This window comes from Lepidochelys olivacea (assembly GCF_965140295.1).
Source record: "Lepidochelys olivacea isolate rLepOli2 genome assembly, chromosome: 11".
NCBI classification, from domain to species: domain Eukaryota; kingdom Metazoa; phylum Chordata; order Testudines; family Cheloniidae; genus Lepidochelys; species Lepidochelys olivacea.
The window spans coordinates 36,598,187-36,614,774 of NC_140421.1; the positions used below are offsets into that span (position 1 = coordinate 36,598,187).

The 16,588-nt window shown below is 39.0% G+C and overlaps 2 protein-coding genes across 4 annotated transcripts in view; both read left to right on the top strand.

Moving 5' to 3' along the window:
- LOC311528676 (sodium channel protein type 2 subunit alpha) overlaps window positions 1–11,472 on the top strand; it is a 100,561-nt gene extending 89,089 nt beyond the window's left edge. For all 3 annotated transcript variants that reach the window (XM_084643981.1, XM_084643979.1, XM_084643980.1), the window contains 5 exons: window positions 1,749–1,802; window positions 3,119–3,256; window positions 4,561–4,665; window positions 6,314–6,584; window positions 8,114–11,472. In XM_084643981.1, the coding sequence (XP_084500107.1) occupies window positions 1,749–1,802; window positions 3,119–3,256; window positions 4,561–4,665; window positions 6,314–6,584; window positions 8,114–9,309 (1,764 nt within the window). In that variant the 3' untranslated portion in view covers window positions 9,310–11,472. The remainder of the gene's footprint in view (window positions 1–1,748; window positions 1,803–3,118; window positions 3,257–4,560; window positions 4,666–6,313; window positions 6,585–8,113) is intronic.
- Window positions 11,473–15,355: 3,883 nt separating this feature from the next.
- The window catches only part of CSRNP3 (cysteine and serine rich nuclear protein 3), a 160,272-nt gene continuing 159,039 nt past the window's right edge, over window positions 15,356–16,588 (top strand). Inside the window, exon 1 of the mRNA XM_084642748.1 lies at window positions 15,356–15,492. The gene's annotated coding sequence lies outside the window, so the exon portion shown is untranslated. The remainder of the gene's footprint in view (window positions 15,493–16,588) is intronic.

Below are 16,588 nucleotides of genomic sequence, written 5' to 3' on the forward strand. Positions count from 1 at the left end.
GTAAATTTGGTAAGCGTATATGCTATTAAAATTATATGGCTAAAGTCACACAACTAAAGATAGAATAAAAAGCAAAAATCAAGGGTACTGAGATGTTCTGGAAAGGAGTAGTGGAACTGAGTGGTAGTGGTGCGGGGTCCCTTTGAGGAAGGATGGGAGGCTTGAATACATGATAGGAAATAGGAGAGCTGATTGGTCGCCTAGTTTGCATGATCAGAACTTACTGGGACACGAAAGAGGAGGTGGTGTTTCCAAGGCTCAATGAGGAGCACTGGGTGTGGCTTGGACTCTGAAGCACTACGGCTTTAACTTTTGGGGATGCTATTTGTTTTTTCTTATACTTGTACCTTTGCTTTAAAAAACAAGTTTCAAAATACATTGTGTAAACTTATAAATATTAGACAAATACTTACTCATTTCTAAAAGACATGGAATCACACCATTACATGCAAACATGCTTATCACCTCTTGGACACCTTTTGGTCTGCTTTGTTTCTTCTTGACAATTCTAAAAGCCCTGAGAATCTATCAATTCAAATCTGGAATATTTTCTTACTTTAGGCTCATATTGCCATGACTACTACTTCTCCCTTATGGTGCAAGTTTGGGGGACATAATTCACCATATATAATAAGTTACTTTATCTATATTTACCTCTTGTAATTACTGGTAGCAACCCATCTGTAGCAATCGTAGGACAAACTAGTTACTCCTGATCTAGAGGTGAAGTGATTCCCATGCACTCAAATGACTGCAGAGTAACCTATTTAAGTGTCCAGCTCGTGGAGCAATTGGTCTCTGGGCTTAACACATGCACTATCCATGCTTCAGCATGCTTTCTCTTTCACTGCAAGGAGGATGTGTGGTGGGATTGCTGCAGAAGAGGTTAACGGGCCCTGAACTGTGCAGTGAGTTGTATGGAGTAACCATTGTTACTGTGGAGTGCATAGTTTGTTTGAGCACCAGAACTGGTGATGTGCAGAATTTGTTTTATAACCATGTATATACAGCTGTGACACAAAGTATAACTATGGATGTATTCAGTATAATAAATATGCATTCAGCTAAATGCAATACCTAATCTTTTACTATAGAGGATAATATATCTGTTAAAAATTCTCATCTGAATACATGCTATCAGAAATAAAAATGCATTTTGTGTGTGTGTGGTGTATTATGGTTTATATGATGTAAGCACTGCTCTTGATTTCACAGTTAAGGCTGAGTTGGCTTTTGCAGTTAAATATCTATCTATATCTATATGTATGTATGCATATTTATTATACTGACTATATCCATGGTTATTCTTTGGGTCACAGCTGTATACACATGGCTGTAAACATACACTGTGCGCACACACATATATATTTAAGTGCAAAAACCAACTCAGCCTTAACTCTGAAAGTCAGGAGCAGAGCTTACATCATATAGACCATGATACATCCCCCCCACAAAATGTATCTTTGTTTCCAATAGTGCATATTCAGATGAGAATTTTTAATAGATATATTATTCTTTGTAGTAAAAGATTAGGTACTGCATTTAGCTGGATTGCATATTTATTATAATTGTTTACAATTCTTGTATACAAAACAACCGGATACAAGGTGAAAGCTAAATATTAATCTTGCACCATACCAGTACTTTAAAATGAATATGAATATAGTTGTTCTTCAGTTCATAAACGGTGTCTCCAATTAGCCATTTTCTAGAACAGCAGAAATTAAGCACATGTGTTCTGTTTACAGGCCACATTTAAAGGATGGATGGATATAATGTATGCAGCTGTGGATTCTCGAAAGGTAAGCATATTACCTTGAGCCATTGTTTTGATTGCATGAACTCTGTGATCCTAGTAATGTAACTGATATCTTACTTGAGTGATACTGGAAATGAGATAACATGGAGCTATATAGTTCCATAAAGCAGAACAGGTAGCAAAGAGCATGAAAATACAAAAGAAAAGGAGATTGGGGAAGATCTTTTAAGGTCCCGTATACTATGTGGCACAGCTAGACCAAATTCCACAGTAACTTTAACTTATTATTTTGCCATGAAATACCCTTGGCTCCTGAGCAAACACTCAATAGGCTATGATTCATACTTGGAAACACTCATTGATGGAAAATTTGTGGGCAATTATTTGCAACAATGATTATTTTCAAGGATGAGGTTGTTTTCCAAGCAGCTTGGCTCCACTCCTCAGGTCTCAGTTCCTGTACTGTTCTGTGCTCCACATAGCTCATCAGTTTATCCTTCTTTCTCCCTCTGCTCCCAGGCTACAAGCTGTGCTCCATTCTGGCTCCCTAACTTCCTGCTTCCTTGCTCCATGAAACTATGCAGGGGGTGTGCCCTTTTATCCTATTAACTCCCTGTTAGAGTTAAAAATGGTAAGAAAGTGGCAACTGAAGGGAGGTCTTGGCAGGAAAGGAAAACAAAATGTCTGGAGCCTAGCTATATTAACATGCCAGATTCTATGGCAGAAATGGTGAACTCCATGGTATCTTGGAAAAACATCAGAGTGTTTGCCATTGGAATTGCAGAATCCACAAGAACCTGACGGAGAAGAATGGAACAGTTCACACCTCTTAGAGCAGGGGTAATCAGTTATTTTTTGTCAAGGTCCAAATTTCTTGGTCAAGGTCCAGACTCCAGAGAAAATAATACAAAAATAATAATAACAACAACAACAACAATAATAATAATAATTAATAATGAATAAATAAAAAGTTTTCAGGGTCTGTTCAAAAGCATCCGGCAGTGTGGATTTGGCCTGCGGTCCACCTATTGACTACCCTGTCTTAGAGCTATTGTTTCAGGTTGTCTATAGATTGAGGCAGGTGACGCGGCATTTGTTCACACTCATTTCACATTTTCAGGGTTTTTCCAACAACCATCGGGACTAGAAACTTTATTTTTTAATGAAAGCTCAGATTCTGGAACAGAGTTCTGTGGCAAGGAAGTGAATTCTGAAGCTTCAGAATCAGAGTGTACGGAGCCTAGTTCATAAGGCGCATGAGTCAGAATAATAGAGCCTTAGGCTTTATATAACAAATAAGGCTTTTGACGCACATTGTTCACCCCGATACTATAGCTTGACATTGTGCATGTTTTGTAGGTATTGGATCAGCCTAAGTATGAGGACAACCTGTACATGTATCTTTACTTTGTCATCTTCATCATCTTTGGATCATTCTTTACCCTGAACCTTTTCATTGGTGTCATCATAGATAATTTCAACCAGCAAAAAAAGAAGATAAGTATTTCGTCACTGTTCTGAAAAGAAAGCTAAATACAAAAATATTGCTTGTTTTGGTGCCTACCATACAATGAATTACTGTAGTGACTTCAGGTCAGAAAAATATTATACTTTTTACTCTTTATGGTGAACATTTATTATCACTTGCTGTAACATGCAGTATGTAATGTAATCAGGTTTAACTGTATTCATTCCATGTAATGTAGCAGGATGGATGAATTCGGAAAACCATACACATGAGCATATATAACCAAAACAGAAAAAGAAAAAAGATAATCAACGTAAAGGTGTTGTATCATAAAAAAGGCTAAAGATTTAAATGGCCAAATCAAGCAATAAAAAAAATGTTGGCTACATTGCCTCCATGTCTGAGAGCAACCAAATGTAGACATGTAAATCTTAGTTGTAAGACCATGTTATCCTTCTTTGTACTGTACTGAGTCTTAATTTTTGCTGCAGTGCTGAATAAATACTATCACTACTTGAGCTACAGGATTAAATACATTAGCTGACAGCAGGAAAAGGCTATTATCCCAGATGGGGAGGAAGGAGTGCTGACTCCAAGGGTTTGTTGGCATGGGGGAACCCAGTCTGACTTGGCTCTCTTTGCTGGCCCACATTCTTCGGTTGGGGGAGCTCCTGTCCCATGTGGTGACTCTGTGGGTGGAGAGGAAAGGGCTGCTGAGACCATGTTGTGCTAGGTCTAGGAGGGAAGGGAGTCCAGCCTGGCCCTCTTCACCCCTGCAACATTCCACTATGCCTTCATTGGCAGCTTCTGGGTGTAGCCAGTACAGTATGTGCTGCTGCTTTGGCAAGGGCATGAACCCAGCCATAGAATATTCATTTTTACTTATTATTTAGGCATTTTGCCAAATTTTTCCTGAGGAGCAAAAACAAGAGAAGGGAAGTTGAATTTTTTAACATTCTTGTCTGGGCAAAAGCTGAAGGACTTGCATGGGACAAAGACAGCGCACATCTGTTGCCTAAGTGCATTCCCCCTGCAAAACATCAAAGGCCTACTGCAAACACTGGACATTTGAGAGCTTCTCAAAGAAAAAGTTGCAAAAATCTTTTGGAATGGAAAGTGTTAGGCAACCTAAATTCAGGACTTGTTAGCAGCTCCCAATATATAATGACAATAAAAATAAGAAGGATGAGAGAGCAAGCCAGTCTTTATGCCCATTCAGTCCTTGATTTCTGCTGAGACTCTGAACAGGAGTGATAATACTAATGTGTGATGGTGGCTATAGGTAATCAATGGAGGTACATGGTTGTAACTAGTTTTGATCTCATTTCTTTACTTTGGAGGCCAAGACATCTTTATGACAGAAGAACAGAAGAAATATTACAATGCAATGAAAAAGCTGGGTTCAAAGAAGCCACAAAAACCTATACCTAGGCCAGCGGTAAGAATTAAAGTATTTCCCTCCCTCCCCCACACACTGTTTAAATAACATATTGGGTTAAGTTGTAAGTAGGAAAAATAATTGACCTAAAGCAAACTTTGTCTCTCTTTAAATCCAAATGAATTTTCTCTTTTGTATTCATTAACCTCCTTGGTTGTGGAAGACCCTTCTTTTTGCTTTGTATTCTCACTCTACATCTGTTGGAAGACTAGTGGGATTGTAGGTCGCATCCTTCAAACCACTGATCTGTCTAAAACAACTAACTTACAACTCGAGTACCATGAGTGCCAAATGTGTCAAGGCCTTAGGAAGAAATCCTCTTCTCAGGCCAAGAGTGGCTTTGCAGCTGTCCTGTGGAGGCTACTCCACATGTCTCTTACATGCCTGTTCTTGGATATAGAGAATTGGAGTATCCATGAAACGGAGGATTCTCAGCCTCTCTCTTCCCCAGCCTCCATCCTCTGCAATGTCAGTTAGAGAGCAACTCGAGTACAGCTCTGGACTGCTCAAAGTGTGCACTCTCCCCATGCAAAGGACCTTCAATTCCTGTTCTGCTCCTTGTGCAGTGGAACCATACTGGTTCAGCTGTCAGCATATCTTCAACAGCTGCACAGATGGCAGAAGGATTTTCTCTAATGAATGTTTTTATAGTTAATTGAGGCTGAAGATTTTATTAGTGGTACAAGAAGTATTTCTTAGGGAGGCTGTATTTTCTTTAGCTCCGAGACCTGTATAGGTTTCCAGGGAAGGGAAGTGATGGCCGTGGGCAAAAAGCAAAACTTGTTTGCCAGTTTTGCCAAAGCTGAACATTTTTTTAGTCTGCTGTATCACTAAAGCCCATATATTAAAATGAATGTCAGTAAGACAACCAAATCTTGTAGCTTTGAAAATCTTTCCTTTAATATGCATAAGTAGAATCTTTGGAGGCCTTACTACTGAATTTGTGTGCAAATGTCTGTGTATTCACAAATAAGTGAATGCACATTAAAAGGAGGCTATCTTAAAATGCAGGCCTCAGTGTACAACTAATAATAATAATAATAATACCTAGCTCCTATATAGTTAGGCTTGGAAAGATTAGATTTTTATTGGTAAATGTCTGTAAATGTCAATTTCAGTGTACACACAAACCAATGAAATTTTTTTTCAAATTTTTTCAAAAATAAATCAAAATCTACTGATAGGCGAAGTAAGAAAAACTCTGCTTGAGAACTTATTCGAGTTTGATTTGTGGATAATTACTTTGTATATTTTGATGTGATGTTGAGAATTTGTGTTTTAACAGTTATCAAACTTTAATTTTTTGAATTTCAATGTCTGCTGTCATTAAATAATTGTCTGATTCTTTCTATTGTCTGATTCCCCCATAATTTTCTATGACTGAAAATTTAAATTGATAAAAATTGAGAAAATGCTTACAAATTAACCTTGATGTTATCTGTTGAAATTATAAAAAAATAAAAATTGAATTTCGCCAAGTCTATATATAGTGCTTTTCATCAGTAGATCTCCAAGTACAAAGGAGGTCAGTATCATTATCCCCATTTTACAGATGAGGAAAATGTAGATTTAGTTAGTTATTTGTATGAATTTGGGAATGAAATGTATACACAAGGTGTATTCATGATGCATTCTTTTTTACCCACAGAACAAATTCCAAGGCATGGTCTTTGATTTTGTGACAAAACAAGTATTTGACATCAGCATCATGATTCTTATCTGCCTTAACATGGTCACCATGATGGTAGAAACAGACAACCAGAGTGATGAGATGCAAGATAATTTATGGTGGATTAACCTTGTGTTCATTGTCCTTTTCACTGGAGAATGTATTCTGAAACTGATTTCACTTCGTTATTACTACTTCACCATAGGCTGGAACATTTTTGATTTTGTAGTTGTCATTCTTTCCATAGTAGGTAAGTACAATTCACTTTCAAGAAGGGACTGAAAGAGTGGAAATTGAACATTTGTTTTAGGAATTTAAAATTCCTTAACATTTGACTTGAAGAGAGTCTGATTCTTTAGTTTGCCAATTTTTTATTCCATATTGTACATGAAATAAAGGAACTGTGTATTAAAGTTTTTATACCAATTAGATTTGATTGATTGTCATTTTCAGTATCAGAAATTAGACTGTAGGGTTGCCAAGCTTCCAGGATTGTCCTGGAGTCTCCAGGAGTTAAAGATTAATCTTTAATTCAAGATTATGTCATGTGATGAAACCTTAAGGAATACGTCCAGACAAAATTAGCAACCCTACTAGACCATGACTCTGAGTGCAGTAGAAATTGGATATCACTCTAGTATAGAAACAAACCAATAAATGGAAAGGCTGTTTTGAGGCAAAAGTGAACAAATTTTATTATTGGTAATCACAGGGAGAAATTGTGCCCTGCAACCCTGAGATGACAGTCAACACTAACAGCAGAAGAATCCGTCTGGTTTTACTGTTTAGTGTAGACAGCATGCTAGGACCCCACATAGCAGGTCAGCACCCCCACCATTCCTGCTGCAGAGCCACTTCTGCCACTTATATCTGAGGGTTCTTTACCCATTAACTCAGGAGAGGCAAAGGGAAGAGCAGGGCCAGAGCAGGTGGATCTACAAATATGTAGTTCCAATGGCCTATTTCTCTATCTAGAGCACAGGAGCAGAACGGGCTGCCTGGAATGGATACAATTTCATCTCTCTGACCTTGCAGGATTCCTCAGTCCACTATCTGGTTTTATGGCCTATTTTTTGGGAACAGGATTTTACCCATAGCTATCTTGTGAGTGGCTGAAAAGGTCACCGTTTTTATGCTTCTCTGGTGCCATAATAAAGAAATTTTCTGCCACTTTTTTCTTCTAAGAAGCCTTTTCATTGCTGGTTTATTTATATACTGGCTTGTTGTGGGATTCCCACTAAATATTTGGTCACATTATTTCACTGGTGATTAAAGAGTTAAGTACCTGTCTAAATTTGCATATTTAATTTAAATAATTTTATTTTAATGGATTACATTGTCATTCACTACCAGAAACTATAAAGGGGCACTTCCTTCAGATTAATCTAGATTGGTTCTATTACAATTAAACAGAAACATATTCTGTAAACTTCAGTATCCACTGCTCTATTCACTAACAGATCATTGTAGTGTATAAGTGGGGAGCAGTTCCAGGAAAAAATATAGTGATACCGTCTAAAATGTACAAATCTCTTTGGTGCAGTTTTACAAAATCCTGCAAAGTGCTGCAGAAGTTCTAGTTGGATTTTTCAGATTTGTATATCATACCATACTGTAACTGTTTGGTTAAATGAACTAAAAGCCCACAATGCAAACTTCTGCTATTTGAATATGTTTGTTTCACTTCTCATTGGTCAACATGGTATGTAATAGTATAAATCTTTAGTAGTTGCTGTTACATTTTATTATATGTTTACTAACAAATTTATTTTTTAACAGGTATGTTTCTAGCTGACCTGATTGAAAAATATTTTGTGTCCCCCACCTTGTTCAGAGTTATCCGACTCGCCAGAATAGGTCGAATCCTGCGTCTCATTAAGGGTGCTAAAGGAATCCGCACTCTGCTTTTTGCTTTGATGATGTCTCTTCCTGCTTTGTTTAACATAGGTCTCCTGCTTTTCCTGGTCATGTTTATCTATGCTATATTTGGAATGTCCAACTTTGCCTACGTTAAGAGGGAAGTTGGGATTGATGACATGTTCAACTTTGAAACTTTTGGCAACAGTATGATCTGCCTATTTCAAATTACCACATCAGCTGGTTGGGATGGTTTGCTAGCACCAATTCTGAACAGTGGAGAACCAGACTGTGACCCTTACAAAGATCACCCAGGAAGCTCTGTTAAAGGAGACTGTGGTAACCCTTCAGTTGGGATTTTCTTTTTTGTCAGTTATATTATCATCTCATTTCTAGTTGTAGTAAACATGTATATTGCTGTTATTTTGGAGAACTTCAGTGTTGCTACAGAAGAAAGTGCCGAGCCCCTGAGTGAGGATGACTTTGAGATGTTCTATGAGGTTTGGGAAAAGTTTGATCCAGACGCCACCCAGTTCATAGAGTTCAGTAAACTATCTGATTTTGCAGCTTCACTGGATCCTCCTCTTCTTATAGCAAAACCAAACAAAGTTCAGCTTATTGCAATGGATCTTCCCATGGTAAGTGGTGACAGAATTCACTGCCTTGACATCTTGTTTGCTTTTACAAAGCGTGTTTTGGGGGAAAGTGGAGAAATGGATACACTTCGAATACAAATGGAAGATCGGTTTATGGCAGCAAATCCTTCTAAAGTCTCCTATGAACCGATTACAACCACATTAAAACGAAAACAAGAGGAAGTATCTGCTGTCATTATTCAGCGAGCTTACAGACATTACCTTTTAAAGCAAAAAATTAAAAAAGTTTCATGTATGTTTAACCAAGATAAAGATAAAGATGAGGATGACCTGCCTATCAAAGAAGATATGATTATCGATAAGCTAAATGAGAACTCCACTCCAGAAAAAACAGATATGACCCCTTCCACAACCTCTCCACCTTCCTATGATAGCGTAACAAAGCCAGACAAAGAGAAATATGAAAAAGACAAATCAGAAAAAGAAGATAAAGGTAAAGACGTCAGGGAAAGTAAAAAGTAACAAAGAATTTCATTGGTGACAAATAGTTTACATCCTGAGAAAGTGACATGTTTGTGTCAACAAGACTCCTGTATGAGGTCTATGCCAAACTGACTGTTTTTACTTATATAAATATATATATAAAATGATTATATATATATATATACTTAAGGTCAGTGCCTATAACAAGACAGTGACCCCTCGTCATCAAACTGTGACTCTGTAAAACAGGGTAACAACCTTGACAGGAGGTTATTGTTTTCATTACCAGCTGATGCTGCTGAAGAGGAGACAAAATGGCTACTCAGACTGTAGGGACCAGTTTAAAAAAAAAGGTGCAAACCTACAATTTCTGTGTGATTAACAAAAAACACTTGAGTACAGTAATTGTATCCACTGTCTGCATTTCAACTGCTATATTTGCCATATTTTTACAAAAATTGTTGGTGAATTTATCATTTTTTTTAATTCACAGGTTGTTTCCTATTATCTGTGACTATTTTTGTAAATTGGTTTTGTGTTGGGGAAGGGGAAATGAGGACCAGATGTTCTATCCTCTGATTCTCTATAATGTACAGGCAGAAGTGATTTGCATGAAGGCATGCCGCACTCATTGTTCATGCATGGAAAACACGATACCAGTCGCACAAAGCAAGGGTTTTAACTACTTCCATGTTTCAGGGTGGCTCCATATTTTGAGGTGCTTAATGAAAGTATTCATCTTGTGTCTCATTCAGACAAATCTTAATGTGCCTGTAAAGTCCCATAGAACCTACAATAATAAAACAGATATTTTATTTTTTCACAAGTCATTAAATTATAGTTGATACAAACTTCTCTGAGAAAAAATGTTGGCGATATAAACTTGATTTTTTTAAGTGTTCTTCTGTGGAGAACAAAATACTCATTTAATCTAACCTAGAAAATTGAACTGACCAAAAAACGTCGACCTTTATAAAGCTGTTTTGCTTCACCCTGCAGTATCATTTAGCCATCTTCTACTCTCAGCAAGGTTGACATTGTATGTGTCAATAAAATAATACCATCTATGTAAATAGTTACTTTACCATGTGGTGCATGTTTGAGCAAACAAATAATGACCTGAGCACAATATTTATTGCATCAAATATGTACCACGATAAGTGTAGTTTGCAAGCTTTCAACAGATAATATTATGTATTCTGTACCATTATAGATATTTTGGAGGCTATCACTGATGCATGTTTATCTTGCCTTTGCTGCTGTATTTTACTCCTTCCACTGTTCAAAAGTCTAATATGGGAAGCCATATGTCAGTGGTAAAGTGAAACAAATTGTTCAACCAGACATCATTCCTTCATATCATCAAGCAATAGTTTGCAGCTATTAAAGAGCTTCTTGCTTTGCATTCTTAAATTTTAAGTGAATACTGTGCGGTATATAGCCAGACTGTACAGGACATGTTTCAAACTGCTTAATCTGTTGAAAATACATGGGTAGAATTTTCTAAGGAAATATAAATATTGTAAAAATATCATTTTATTTTATTTTTCAGCATTTTGTACATAAAATCAGAAATTAAAATTATCTTCAGGTTGATGTCACAGTCACTTTTGTTACTTTCTGTCCATAGCACTTTTTAATCGAAGAACTTCACAAAATAAGAGGTAAAGGAGAGAATGAGGTAGTTTTAGGTTTCTGCTTCTTTTTATTAGTACTGTATTTTTGCACACATTTTAATGTGAAATAAATTTCAAAATTCAGTCCGAAATGCACTTGCTTCCAAATAGATATAACTTGTAATTGAAATGTGGTGGGAAAGATTTGTTTGCAATCCTAGCACTGCCTGCGTCAGAAGTTTCAAGGTAGTCTTTTTATTCATGGAATCATTGATCTTTACCTGTGTTTGTTTACATAGACTATTCTTATTCTTGTTGATTCATGCTGCACTAGAGCTGCTCTAAATATACTATGGGATAGACAGTGTCTTTTTCACAAGAACTAAGTAGCAAACTTGTATAATTGATCACATCAGGACATTTGTGTTTCTTACACAAGCAAAAATTAAATGTTGATTCCTCCTTTAACTAAAACTGTTGACTTGTGTGTTGGTGAACTGCATGCAGGAAAATGCTATTACCATAAAGAACGGTAAACCACATTACAGTTGAGCCAAAAGAATAAAGATTTCTTTTTTTTATTGTATTTAATTGTTGTCTTTGTTTTTATCACTAACAAGTAATGCATGTCAAAAGGTGCTATAAATTTTAAAAGGCTACACAGATAAAATATTTGCAAACAGGAATAAGAATTAAAAGTCTTTTTGATTTAAAAAATGTGCATGAAATGAAATAAAGTATTGTATACTTATATATTCCCAAATACATTTTATATCTTTTGCAGTAGATGATGTTGTTTTAAAATTCACTGTTTCCTGAACTTGATTTACACTTCCATTTCAAGGTGGATTTTTCAGGCTGATTAACACTATTTAAAATTACTGTACCAGAAGATAATACTCATGTGTAGAGTGCTTAAAACGCATTTACATTTCAGGCATTTTAAACTACTAGAAAACTGATGTTAAGGTGTTAGTACTAGATATCAAAGCTACAAATCGAAATTAAATTTATATTTTCAGTGATATTTTGGACCCAAATTCCAAGTATCACTTTTGTTGTTATAGAGGAATTTTGTACATTAGATGATTCATTCATTATATTACAATCAGGCATAGGGAAGACTGAAGTCTATGGAAGCTTTGCTGTTAGATTAAATAAAGCATTGGGCCCATGTTATATTGCTATAATTTAAGGTATTGCCCATTATTAAAACTTGAAGATTGTATACATATATCATTTAAACATTTATGGTATATTTATACGGAATGCTTTTTCACCTTGAAGAATCCCAAGTGTTTAACACTCTGTATGTACACAGCACCATGGAAGTGTAGCCATCTCTGCAGTGGAGGCAGAAGCTTGGTGAAAAACACCCTTCATAAGAATAGGTAAATAGGGGGAATTTTGTCCAAGGACACAAAGGCAAATCCCTACTCTTACTAAAAGCACTGTAAGATCTTCAACATACAAGCACAACAGACAGGTCCTCAGATTATAAATGGGTAAATTTATCTTCATATATATTTTCTTCATCATCTTGGTTAGCCCTTGTTATTCACACATTCAGTAGCTTCATTCCAGTGCAATGTCTCGGGGAAAAACAGTTTTATATTTGTGTGTGTCATCCTTATCATATGGTATCTAATTTTATTTCCAAACTACAGCACCCATTTTTAGGGGTTGGGACAGTTATTTTGGAATAATATCTTATGTCAAAGTACATCTCCATACTTCCTCTTCCCTCCCAAGCTGGGGCTTACAAACTCCATGACAAAATATGGATTTCTATAAAACTGAGAGGGTTACGACCTGAAAACAGAGAAACTGCCATTTTTAAGGGACACATGATACCTTGTTTATTTGTTAATACAACTAAGTTTGCTCATTCGCATTAATAGAGTATGCTGTGAACCTCCCAAAAAGTGATGAGACTGGCCCAGGGAGCAAAGCTGGAGTGAATCTCAAAATTGGCAATCAAATTGATGTCATTTCTTTAAAGGGAGAAATTCTCAGCAGAATGTCTCAAATGCTGCCTTAACAGTGAGATGCTTAAAAAGTCAGACACTGATGAAAAAAAGAAGAGCCCTGAAATATCACTTCAGATTCTTTATTCTAAATCTCATGTACATGATGAGCAGCACCACATATCTTAAAAGTCATGCAACTATGTTTATTTAGACATATGCAGCTGCAGAATTTCAAGATAACCAGATATGCACAATCATATATTTGTCTTCTGAATCAACTCTGGTCCTTGGACAAAACTCCCAATAGTCTGTGGAAGTTTTGCCTAAGGACTGCAGAATTTGTTCTTCTATATTTTCTTTTTTAAAGCATCCAAAATTAAGGGCTTGTTTACACTGTTTGTATGGGATTTTTCTGTACCAGTAACACTACTATGATGGAGCTGCATGGTGCAAGCTCTTTGGCCACAATCCTGCAAGTAGATGCATGTCAGTAGACCTCTGCTTCCACCCCTACAGAATGAGTTGCCAGATCAGGGCCTAAGAAAGGAAGAGAATGGAGAACGCTGAACCACAATAATTTAAGTACTAAGTTTTTTAAGTAACAAAAGACATATTTTGTGTTGTGAGATATTTGTATATGAACTGAACTTTTAGGGTTACCACCTTTGAAATCCAAAAAACCTGCCCCAGCAAGCCCACTGCAACCCCAACCACAGGGCAACTCCACAAACCCTCCCCTTCAACAGCCGCTTATAGTATCTAGAGTGATACCACATACAGATAAGATTGATAATATCACACATCTCACTCTCGTGTAACTCAAACCCTCTCTCACACATGCACGGTGTGCTTGTGTGTTGGTGCGCAGACAGCTGCTGTATTTTCAACAGTTTTATTCTGTTATTCCTTAAATCATGGACGTGGGACCACTGCAACATCTTTAGCTGGACACAGAAACTTTTAACATTAGATATCCCAGTGTATTGTGATGATAATGCAAATCTTTAGATCCACGTAAAAAAATCCCAGCAGATTAAATTATTTTTCTGCAACTGGCAAATCCATTAAAAAATGGCCAGGCCGGTCAAATACCAGCCAAGTAGTAACCCTAGCTGAACTAGACCATTCAGAAAATGATCTATGTCTTTGTGAGTCTAGAGCAAAGCTTTACTGACTTGACTGATATGTAATGAAAAAATTGGATATTACAAAAGAAAAACTTATGAATGGCTTAAAAACTGAAGACGGGCCATTGGAAACCTGTTTGATTGATCTGTTTTTTAAGATCTTTAGGATTTAGTATTTATTCACAAAAATGCAAACACTAATATGTTTACTAAATTATTGGCATCTTTATTCATTAGTTTAAAATAAAACTGACTTCACCCAATCTTGAAATTTTATTTTTTAAGGAAAAAATACCTTCCTAACATCTTCCAGTCTCTCTGGTGATCTTCCCCTTGAGAGTTTACAATCTCTCTAAATCTTGATTTTGAGGGTTCTGGTAGACCCGCAGTGCTTCTCAAGCTATCTGTTGTGGGCGACTGGCAACTTTTTTTCCCAATGTGTGCACAGACTGGCAGCCAATGATTGCTCGCGGACCGACACAGGTCTGCGGACCACCACTTTGAGTAGCACTGTGGTAGAGGACATTTTAACTAGAGAAGGAGGAAAGGCTGATTTAATAGGTCACTTTTAATTTCTAACTTCTGTAATATTATTATATAAATAGAAATATGATTTTATTTCACTCTTTTCCTTCCTGTCTCCAGAATTCTAGCAGCGAAGCTACAACATGATTGGGCATTCAGTTTTTATATCTTTAAATCTTGCAACCTACTTCTTGTAGAATACCCTTTCAAATGAAACCAGACATGTTGGCTACTTCTACTAAATGATCAGCATTTAAATAGTACTTTAGATTTTTTCGCTTGTTATTGTTGCATTTTAGGGCCAGTGCTCTAGTGAGCTGAATTGGGCAATTCACACCTCTGTTACAGATAATGTGTGCATCCAGACTAGAGAAGCCATCCCTGCACCGGTTCACAGCTGGGAGGATCTCTTCCTAAACAGGTTTCAGAGTAGCAGCCGCATTAGTCTGTATTCGCAAAAAGGAAAGGAGGACTTGTGGCACCTTAGCGACTAACCAATTTATTTGAGCATGAGCTTTCGTGAGCTACAGCTCACTTCATCGATGATGCCACAAGTCCTCCTTTTCTCCTGCCCAAACAGAAAGCGCACCAGGGTCCATCGCTGTGAAAAGCAGACTTGCCGTGCCGCTCCCGTCGCCCCTTGAGAGCCGCTCCCGCTCCAGTGCCCTGCGGCTGGCTTGGGAGCTGCGGCGCTCCCGGCCTCGCCGGCGGGGAGCAGCGGCCGTAGTGGATAGAGAACGAGGCTGTACAACAGCACCACCTAGGGGCTAATGCCGCCCAGTGCAGCCGGCCGCCGGCCACAGCGGAGCCGCCCCGCCTGTCCCCGCGCTCGCGGGAGGCTGCAGGTGCCGCCCCGTAAAGCGGAGTGAGCCGTGCGGGCAGCGGCCGGCCGAGGGGCCGGCCACCCCCCTTCGGCTCAACGGCGGGCGGGCAGGGCCGAGCCCCTGCCTAGCAACGAGCTACGCTGTGGGCAGCCCCAGCCAGGTAAGGGGAGGCGCTGGGGCAGCGAGGGCGGCACAGGACAGACGAAATGGGGGCCCAGGCGGCGCGGCGCGGCGCGGCGGGGGAAGGGCCCCCTGGGAGGGGAAGCGGATGCGAGGGCCCCGGCGCAGCCAGGGAGCCGCAAGGGCTGGGGGGGCCCCGGCACGGGAGACCAGCGCACTGTGCTGTTGGCTGTGAGTGGAAGGCGCCGGGTGCTACGGTAATGGGCGGCGAGAGGGAGAACCCGGGCGGGAGCTGCAGGGGGGTGAGCCCCAGCAGCAGGGGCAGCCATAGGGCGGGTAGGGGCAGGAGGGAGCCGGAGCCTAGCTGAGGGGAGCGCAGGCCCCTCTGGCGGGTGGCGTGGAGGAGCGGGTGAGCCAACGGAGGAAGCCCGGCCCACGTAGGAGGGGCAGCCTCAGGTGGGCAAGGAGCAAATGGCCCCTGCGGGCGGAGCGTTAGCCATAGAGAGACCAGGAGTAAGGGAAAAAGTAAAGGGAGCCCAGGCCTGAGTGGCAGCAGTGGCCAAACGTGGTGGGGTGTGAGCTGTCCAGGAGAGTCCCAGCGGTGTGGGTAGATGGGCAGTTGACCTCCTCTTGCCACTGCCCAGGAGGGCTGGATGTTTACATACACATCTGCTTTCTCTCTCTTAATGAAAGCTTTAATTTTTCAGGGAACATTGTAAACACCCAAAGCCATGGAGCAACTAATTCCATGTAGTGTAGAATTTCCATGCCATATATCTTCTGTGGCCCTCGGCAACTGCATTAGACTTGCCATTTTCAAAGGCCCCAGGGATCTGAATTAATTTTCAACCATGGTTGCAACCTACAAAACCTCAGCTTTTCCATCAGAGTGGAAGTGCATATTGATATTGAATCCTCTAGGCCTGCCAACATTAATGGGAAAAGAAACATGTTACGTAGTAATATACTCGATCAGTAATTGGAGATACTGTCTGGATATGAGAGTGTGAGGCCCGGTGTGTCCCTAAAACGTGGGTCAACCAAGCAGTGTCATTCAGGGGAATGAAAAATTCACAACCTCAGTATGAGCACCACTAGCTACTGCCTCTTCTGTCTCTGTAGACCGTGTCTACAAT